Genomic DNA, 9,955 nt, shown 5'->3' on the forward strand with positions numbered 1-9,955 from the left:
GGACCCTTCCGTCGCAAGCAGATACAAATCCGTGACCCGATGCCTGACCCAGGTCGTCAAGAGTGAGGGACTGCTCGTGCTATACCAAGGGTTTGAGAGTACATTGTGGCGTCATGTAGTCTGGAATGCCGGGTATTTTGGCAGCATCTTCAAAGTCAAGGCAGCGATGCCGACGCCAACCACCGACTTCGAGCAGACGATGACGAACTTTTTCACCGGTTCGATTGGAGGAAGTTTGGGGACCCTACTTAACACGCCGTTAGACGTGGTCAAGACACGAATCCAAGCATCAACGAGAACAAAAGCTGCAAGGTCAAAATACAACTGGGCCTTTCCGGCTTTGGTCACGGTGGCGCGGGAGGAAGGCATTCGGGGTCTATACAAAGGCCTCGCTGCAAAACTTCTCCGGTTCTGTCCTGGTGGTGGGATCTTGCTGGCGGCTCATAGCCAGATCTTGAAGCTGTTTGAGGCATCTAATAATGCAAAGCTGTTGAGGGAAGATTTGTAACTCCTCAAGCAAATAGGACGCTTTGAGGAAAGGAGCTTCTCCTTCCTGAGAGAGCTCGGGGAGACGTGTCGTGCTTATCAGGGCATCAAAGAACAATTGTGCTCAGTTTGATCCTGCCAGTCCAGTTAAATAATTACTGCCAGTATTACTGTGTTAATTTCGACCTAAGAGTGTCTTCGCGGGACATGATGAAATATGGAAAGAATTCCTGCTTGACCTGCCCGAAATTTCCACACTGAATCCGCGGTAAGACGGACGCTCCAAAACGGTTCAGTAGCCTTCACTAACAAATTTCCTTCGAGGGCCTTGTTCATACGTGACCGCCTTTGGCACGCATTCGACCGCCATAGATATGAAGAACAACAATAATGACCACAGATGCACCGACAATAGCTGCCTGTGTTCCGAAAGATCCATCATACCCGACCTTCGCTCCCCATTGCACTTGGAAATACCCGACAGAGAATCCGCTTATCGCTCTAGCAAAATTGAGAAGAGCGTTGACTTCTCCTGCTGCAACGGGGTACGCGTCCAGAAGATAGGCGGTCAGTGAGACAGACGCAGCCAAGGTGCCGGCAGTATAGGCTCCCCAACCGATAATGATTGCACCGTAATTGAGTGTATGTTGCAATGCCTCTCCAAGGATTACAAGGCCAGGAACCATGATGACGGCGGCGACATAATTGGTGACGAGACGGGCTTCGGGAACAAACACACCTTCGTGCTTCTTGATGTACCGGTTAGCAAGCCAGTCGTTGAAGAAATGACCCCAGATCTCTGCCAAGATCGTGCCGATTGCCGGTGTCAGACAGATTGCTCCAAGGGCGTTTGGGCCAAACCCATATCCACCCGCTTCTTTGGGGACAGTAAATAGAACCGACGTCTCGATGTTGATGCCCACTGCCCACATGATATTGATACCACTAGAGACATGGTCAGCTCGGTCTCCATAAATTTGGAGGTATGTCCTCACAAATAGATCATGCTCGGAATGATGATAGGCTTGACGAAAACTCGAAGAAGTCGATAGAACGACTCTCGGATGGACAGGAAATATCCTTTCTGGACAGTAATTTGCCAAATGCCAACGACGCGGAGTAGTCGCTGGCCGCGAGCTGGTTGGTCTTCAATTGGAACTTCGCGCCTATACCACGTTTCGTCCAAGAAAAGGATAATGAGAGTCAAATTGACACAGCAACAGGCAAATCCCAGCCACAGACAGCCGACGTATGTACCAGTGCCAGCAATAATGAAGTTGCCAAAGGGTGGGCCGAGATAAGGACATGTTAGGAAGATGGCTGCCCAGATGCCAATCTTGCGGGCATGTTCGTGGAAGAAGAACATGTCCTTGATAAAGTTCAAGCCAATGCCTTGGACTGAGGACAGACAGAAGCCTTGCAGAGCCCGAAGGGCATAATACGTGTTGAAATCATCTGTAAGGATGGTGCCTAGTGAAAAGAGCGTGCCGGCTAGTGTCGTCCAAAACAAAACTGGAGCACGTCCCCAGAAGTATACAAACGGAACCCAAAAGAGGCCGCCGATGGCACTGAGAATCAATTGTCAGACACGATCTTTAAGAAACGAAATCTTCACTTACAGCATGAGAACATTGAGATTGTTGTTGTAATTCACGACTGCCGGGGATAAATTCCATTTGACGCCCTGCAAGATGATAGGAGGGATGCCCAGCGTTGACGTGAAATCCCCCAAACCAGCCGCGATGCCCAGGATCACGAGGATCATATGCTTTTTGAAGGATGACCAGTTCAGAGGATCATTCGGATCTTCTGACGGCTGCGGAATCAGGACCGTCTGCCAAATTGTCAATTCTACCGCGTTTGCGTGACAGGAAGAATTCATGCAGTTCTTACATGTCCATCTTTTGCCAGTTTCAAATCACCGAGCAGAGAGCCGTCAATGTGACCGGCAGTAACATCGAGCAAGACGGCCTCATTTCCCAGGTTAATAGTTGGCCTCTCAAGATGGGCCGTCTCAGGTTCGAGGTTGCTTGAGAGCTTCTCAACGTCTATCTGGTTGTTAGCCTTGGCTGCCATGGCTGCGAGTTTTCGGTCAGTATTGGTGAATCGGATTCGAAAGCTCAACGATCACCTAACGCTTTCCAGGATATGGCGACTTCGGGAGCCATATTTGTACACCTTTGCTCAGGTTGGTGTGTGCCCTTCTCCGGACGAGGTCGAGTCCCAGAACTGTGTTCTAGCGCCCCCACCTGGTATCGCACTTGATGTAAAGGCTCTGTTTTACATGTCGCCTCTAAAACCCCCAGACAAGCGAGTCTGGGTTGTGATAACCTCGCCAAACCATTCATGTCAAGTATCAAGAAAGCAAACGAACTAGCCGTTTACGGTGCCAAAGTAGTCAGTCGGTGGGGATAGAGCTAGGCTGCATCAATCAGCGTCCTCTTTCCTCAGCATCTTTTGTGTTCAGAATGAACCAGTAGCGAACCGTCGCCAACACTAGGAGGCCCACCCCCACAAGCACCCCGATCGGATCGGAAGGGGTGGGGGCAAAAGCTGGAGCGTCGGCGCATGGTCCTGTCATTTCCCAATCATTCATTGGCATTTCGTAGTATTCCTACATCTTGAAGAAGGCAAGGACGAGGTAGGCTTAGTGGACCTATTTTTGAAGAGTGGCTACGCATGTGTGAAGCCGAAGAATATGCGACCCATTCGCCTGAATGCCAGCTGCTACATGTCTGTAGATTTGGTCCATACAAATAGAAAGTTGGGGTTCGTCATCGCTTGGCAGCTCTCTCTTGTTCACGATTATAAGAGCAGTGTTAACCCTTGACGGTTACGATGTCTACAGGGAAGCCGGTGTACTACAAGTACCATCGAGCCAGGTGCTTTGCGAGTACTAGAGGAGAGCGGCAATGGAAGACACGTGATCTACTACTAATACCTCCCAAGTCTTCCGTAGGAGGAAGTCTGCTAACTTAATTAGACATAGAGTCATAGTGTCGGGGCAGCCATTGGCTGTTGATGCTTTGCGCAGGCACTAGTAGGTGCTAGTGCATCTCTTCTCTAGTGATGTCGGCCAGCGGTTTCCGAGTCCCCGCTTCCCCAACCTCCTCGCCTCCCTCCAGCAGAAATTTGAGCCCAGCTTCCTCCCTGATATGAGAGTAATCTACGAGGTACGAGGTACTTGAGCGCACTATACGGAGTGCTCCGTCCCTCTGCGACTAACATCCGCACCAGGATTGGTGAGACCTCTCATCCTGGACCATTGAGACTTCAATGCGCCACTATTCAATAGGGAGAAGCGGCGAGAAGAAATCTCACTACCGATGTCACAGACACTTCAGAAACGAGAAGACGGAAAAGAAGCAGACTTGGCCGCTGCTGGAGCATGTGAGAACGCGATGAGCGGCCTTCAACCTTTTAAACCTTGTAGACATTAAGCCCGAGCCTGGACGTTAACTGAAACGAACAGATTTGAAACCCCGCTTCTGCATCCCTCGGCGCATCCGACTTGGCGGGAGTGTATAATCCGACACCTGGGACGAGTGGCGTCACCAATCGTTATCAATCGGCACTGCTACCTACTTGTCAACTGGTACAAGTTACTTTCTACCCTTTTACCTGTCACTGTGATGCAGAGTTACGGAGCTAAAGTATTTTACTTGCATATCTCACCAGTCTACTGCTTTCCTCCTGGGGAGTCCACAGCCGCGTGATAGAGTCTTCCAGACAGCGGTTCGAAACAGCCTGTCCAAATGCCAGGAAAAGAACGAATCAAACATCGATGTGGCCAATGCTTGAAAGAGTTCTCACGAAGTGAACATCTTCAACGGCATCAACAAATACGTAAGCTTTGCAAACAACCACAACGATCAGCCCAAGCGCTAAGACTTTACGCGTCAGACAATCCATTTCGTTCGTACTCTTGCGGAGTTTGTTCGCAGAAGTTCGCCCGAAAGTAGGTCGTTTCGGTTGGATTTGGCGGCACCCACGACTAAGTAATACACACATAGGGATGCGCTGAAACGCCACGAAAAGAGCCACGGTATTCTGCCCCCAGTCCGCGCGCACATGGGTCCAAACAGTGGTCTTGAGTCGCACGCGCTTCCCAGAACAGTTGCTGCTTGTGACCGTTGCGCAAGAATGAAAGTACGATGTGATGGAAAATCTCCCTGCGGCCGATGCAACAAACAGAGCTCAGCTTGCACTTTGGAAAGAGATCACGTCGCATTCAAAAGATTATGCGTCGATCCATCTTTACGTGAGCGAAGGCTTTCTGGAGTCCGTGAAAGAACACGAAGAGGTCCAGAAAACGATGCCACTGTACAGACCCTTTCGCTTTTCCGCTATAATGGCTCCGGTCCAGCTAACTCATCTTCAAAGAATGGTCTTTCAGTAACCACGGAAACATCTACGGTTGATGACACACTTCTTCCCACTGTGTCCGATACAGTAGAGGACCTACGTTTCCCGCAAACCTTGTACACTCTTGCCAGTGAAGATCAGTCTTCTCCAAAAGCGGCTTCAAATTCAGACTCGGGATGGCAAGGCAATGAGCCATCAGTGGCTGGCACGTTTAGCCCTGCTTGGGATGACTTTTCCCTCTTTTTCGATGAACAGGGTGGACCAGGTCTTTTCCTTGACACATCATACCCAGCTGAATTCTTGCATCCCACTCAAATCAATCCAACCGGTGAGGGCCCCGAGAACCACATGCAGGGGTCAGATATATCAACCGACGACCGTGAGAGGTATGAAAACTATCCTCAGCTCTACAAGCCGGACCCGAAGGGAAATCCACTCAGAACTTCCGTTATCTGCGACTTTCTTCAAAGCAGGCAAGCCTGGGCAAAAGTGGATGAGTTTGGCCAATCCCGAAAAAACCGTACCAACATCACCATTCCAGAGGAAGTACGAGATTCGATCATGGCAACAATCCATATCGTCCTGGCCAAAGTGCTCGACAAGGATCAAATGGGGAAGATCCCGACAACGTTCCCGCCTTTAAGGACGGTCCAGGTCATTTTCGAAACATATCTCTCCCGGCTGGCTGGATTCTACCCGATCACGCATCCTGGCACGTTTAGTCATAATCATACGATGCAATACAGCGGACCTGGAATGCAACTACAACTTCTGAGCACATTCGTGTCTGGGGCGCTGATGATTCCTGTGACGGAAGTTCAGACCTTTGCAACTGACCTGGCAAGCATTGTTCTCCAGGTCCTTTACGAGATCTTCTTGAGGGATGCAAATCAGACCAAAGACATATATCTCACCAGCACCGCGATTTTGATAACCGCATTTGGCATATGGTCAGGTAACAAGAGACAGATGGAACTCGCAGAAGCGCTAAGAAGCTCATACACAACGGTAAATTCATTGCTATTGGATTCGGCATAGCTAATTGTGATACCAGATGATGTCTCGGCGAGGATTGCACGAAAGGGCCCAGCAAAGGATATTCAAGATCAACCTCGCCAACATTGAGCTTGAATGGAGAGACTGGCTTATGAAAGAGACACGCAGGCGGTACGCAGTATGCTTTACCGACAGCGATTACAATGCTGACGTGCCTATTCCAGACTGGCGTATGTGTGGTATGTCGTGGAACAGGAGATCAGCCTTTTCAACGGCGTACCCACGACTTTGTCTTTCACTGAGATGCGCTGCCCAATGCCCAGCAATGAGGCACTGTTTGCTGCTTCGAGTGACGAAGCATGGAGGGACCAGGTTCAAGTGGCCCAATCCGGACTCTCCACACCGACATCATCGACAGTGGCAGCATTAAAATGCCCGCATTCTCTGGCCGCTTTTCATCGGCGTTTCCTCTCGGGGAACATATTCCAATTTCAGGATGCTGTGACCCCCTTTGAGGTCCGATTACTCCTGTGCAGCATTCAAACGCTCGTGTCACAGTATAGCCAAACCAAAAGGTTTGTGCCTGAAGAAGAAGAATTTATCCCTGAGACATGTGCGATATCGGCATCTTCCGAATACGGCCAGCTTCGACGCGAGGAGCTTCATTACCTCCTGGTCAAATGGCATCTCTTGTATCGACGTGTCATGCCACATACCGCTCCCATCAGTTGCGGCACCGACTTATCATGCATTTTGATGGCCCACTTGATCGCCATGGAGCTCTATGTTTCATTCGATGATGTACAACTCTTCGCAGGGAAGGAGGGCTTCGTGGAGGGCAGAATGCTGATGCCATCATTCAAGAGATGGGCAAAGACTTCAGGTGCAGCCCGAGCGCTCCTCCATGCCGGGCAAATCATGCATACCCTCACAATTGTTGCAGAAGATACCGCCAGACCGCTGTGGTGGCCGTTGGCGGTGGCACGAGCAGCCTTGCTTCTTTGGGCCTACGGTATGGCTGCTCAAACCGGCGCTGACAATACGGATGCCCACGACTGTACCTCTGGCCCTTCTCTTTTTGCTTCTGAGCTGCGGTCAACCAAGCAGAACCGTGGTCTGGACGCTATTGATGGGCCACTTGAAGACTCCGCTTTGTTTTCTGGTTCTCTAATTGGATTCTGGGACAAAGAAAAGGTCCCTTGCTTGACAGAGCCGCACGGGGGTTTAATACCTCTTCTGCAGATCTCAGAGACGCTCGAACTCAGTATATCACTCCTGCGCAATGGAGAGAGTGTTAGTACACCTCTCTGCAGATCTGTTCGGACATTCTTACAAGACATCCAAGGCCTAGGAGTCACTTACCCTGGATTGCCTAAGGTTGGCATGGCGATGCAGCAACAGCAGAGGACTGATGTCAGCACAGAGTCTTGAGGCTTAGTCATGTAAGATCGATTCCGAGGCAGCGATATTCATTGCCCACAAGCAAATTGCAAGACATATGTGCAAGATACCCATAGAAGCGCCAATTCTCCTAGTTTTAAAGCAATCTATGTCTTTTTCGACGGCCAAAAGCCACAACGTCGCCAAGTTTCATAGGAGAGCCCCCCCTTCTTATCCGTTTGAGCCGACCACAGACTTGGCCTTGAAAACTACATGGCATCGAGGCCATGTCAGCAGCATACACCACAATGCCTTTCGCTTTCGCACCTTTGGCGAGGCCCTGACCTGCGTCAGCAAGCGGAACTGTGCATTCCTCCCAAATCTCCGGCATTTGCAAAGCACGGCCCGAAATGAACCCCCTCTCCTTCCGACACCCATCTAGGCATAGGCTAAGAACCCGTCTTCAAGGCCTGGTTCCTTTCTCGGAGCAGACAACGCACGACCACAGCGGCCTTTGCTTACTTTAAATCGGAGGACGCAGGATACGTGAGACTTCTCTCTGCTCCATATACCTCGTTTGTCACCAGAGCCTTAAGATCGACATGGTTGCAGATATTACCGAAATCCATTTTGCCAGTCCCAATGGCGACAGCAGCTGTAGGGTCATCGACACCGATGCACTGGTGGTGGGCACAGGCCCGGCCGGTGCTTCTCTGGCATGTTTTCTAGGATCACAAGGTAGAGACACCACCGCAACCATCCCCTAGATGCATACGCAACTCACAACCTGACAGGAATCCAAGGCATCATCGTTGCCAATGCCTCAACGACTGCCGACACGCCAAGAGCTCACATCACCAACATGGCTGCCATGGGTAAATTTTGCCCCCTCTCCATGCTCGCATGATCTTCAAACTGAGGTCGTAAATGGAATGCCTGAGAGATATCGATCTCGAGCGAGACTGCACCCAGGTCGCAACCGCCCATGAAAGCATGCAGCACGTGAGATGGGCATACTCCTTCGCGGGAGAAGAGTTTGGCAGGATGTATTCGTGGGGCAATGACCCGGAGCAGAAGGTGATTCCCATGTCTGGAAGATGTTTTCCACCTTTGTTGCTAATCTTGTTCCACCCATGACATGAAGGGCGACTACGAGAGAGCGAGCCCCTGCGAGCCCGTAGACTTGCCTCAAACACTCCTGGAGCCAATCTTGGTCCGGTATGCCACACTCCATGGGTTCAAGTGCCGCTTTGATACCGAGTTTGTGTCATACACCGAAGACAAAGGAACCGGTCGCATCTTGGTGTCGCTCAAGGACAAGCTCAACGGAGTCGATTTTCAAATCCGCTGCCGATATCTGTTCGGTGCGGATGGAGCCCGAAGCCGCGTCGCTACTCAAGTAGGCTTACCGTTGGTGCAAAAGCCCGACAAAGGTATCGCGTACAACGTCGTTGTCAGGGCAGACATGGCTCACCTCATGGACGCACGGATGGGCAATCTGCATTGGATCATGCAGCCGGACCAGGACCACCCGGATTGGGCCTGGATTTGCGTGATGCGAATGGTGAAGCCATGGTACGAATGGATGTTTGTCGTCTTCCCCGATCGAAAGGCCGCATGGGAAGACCACAAACCTACCACCGAACAGTGGCTGGGCCGCATCAAGCAGTTCATCGGGGACGACTCTATCCCGGTCGAAATCATCGGTGTCTCAAAATGGCGGATTAACGACACTGTTGCGGAACAATATTCGAGAGGGAACGTGTAAGTCACCTAGAGCAAACACCGAAACGCCCGGTATGGACTTACATTTTGTTAGATTCTGCCTGGGAGATGCTGTTCACCGACACCCACCCATGAACGGGCTCGGGTCCAATACATGTATTCAAGACGCCTTCAACCTCGGATGGAAAGTCGCGTATGTTCTCAAAGGTCTCGCTGGCCCGGACCTGTTCGAGTCATACAGCGTCGAACGTCAGCCGGTGGGCGAAGGCGTGGTTGCGAGGTACGGCCAAGCCTTTCCAAATTGCTTCCCACGCGCATCGTGCCAATTGAACTTTTAGGGCCAACCAAGGCTTCAACGACTACGGACCGCTCTGGGATAATCTCGGGATCCTGGAGGACGACATCGAGAAGCGAAGACGAGTCTGGCACGAACTGTCGGAGAACTCCCCGCAAGGCCGGAGACGGCGACAGACCTTTCAGCAGACGCTGCACGCCACCAAAACCGAGATCCAGGGACTCGGCATCGAGATGAATCAGCGATACACCGCGGCCCAAGCGGCTGTCTACCGAGACGACGAGGAGTCCCCATCCCCGCCGGCTTTCGCCAAAGACCCTATTCGCCACTACGAGCCATCTACGTACCCGGGATGTCGCGTTCCCCACGTCTGGCTCACGACGCTCGTGCCGGGGAAGAAGATCTCGACCATCGATCTAAGTGGGCATGGTCGATTCACATTGTTCACCGGCATCGGCGGGCGAGAAGTGTGGCAGCGAGCCGCAGAGAGGGTCAAGCGAGAATTGCACACGCCCATCGAGGTCTTCGCCATCGGCCACAGGCAGGATTACGAGGATGTCTACATGGACTGGGCCCAGCTCCGGGGGGTGGAGGAGGACGGTGCGGTCTTAGTCAGACCTGATCGGTTTGTCGCGTGGAGGAGCCAAGGTGTTCCAGAGGACTGCGAGGGCAGGTTAGTCAAGGTATTGCGCCACATATTACGTCTTT

At 51.5% G+C, this 9,955-nt stretch overlaps 1 protein-coding gene across 1 annotated transcript; it reads right to left on the reverse strand.

Moving 5' to 3' along the window:
• Positions 1-818: 818 nt before the first annotated feature.
• Positions 819-2,654, reverse strand: PV07_02556 (uncharacterized protein; the record flags this gene model as incomplete). Its single annotated transcript, XM_016389177.1, has 5 exons — positions 819-1,431; positions 1,482-2,054; positions 2,106-2,320; positions 2,380-2,564; positions 2,618-2,654. The coding sequence occupies 5 exons, from the start codon at positions 2,652-2,654 to the stop codon at positions 819-821; spliced, it is 1,623 nt and encodes a 540-aa protein (XP_016251079.1).
• Between the last annotated feature and the right edge of the window lie 7,301 nt (positions 2,655-9,955).

The sequence above is a fragment of the Cladophialophora immunda genome (assembly GCF_000835495.1).
Source record: "Cladophialophora immunda strain CBS 83496 unplaced genomic scaffold supercont1.2, whole genome shotgun sequence".
Classification (NCBI taxonomy): domain Eukaryota; kingdom Fungi; phylum Ascomycota; class Eurotiomycetes; order Chaetothyriales; family Herpotrichiellaceae; genus Cladophialophora; species Cladophialophora immunda.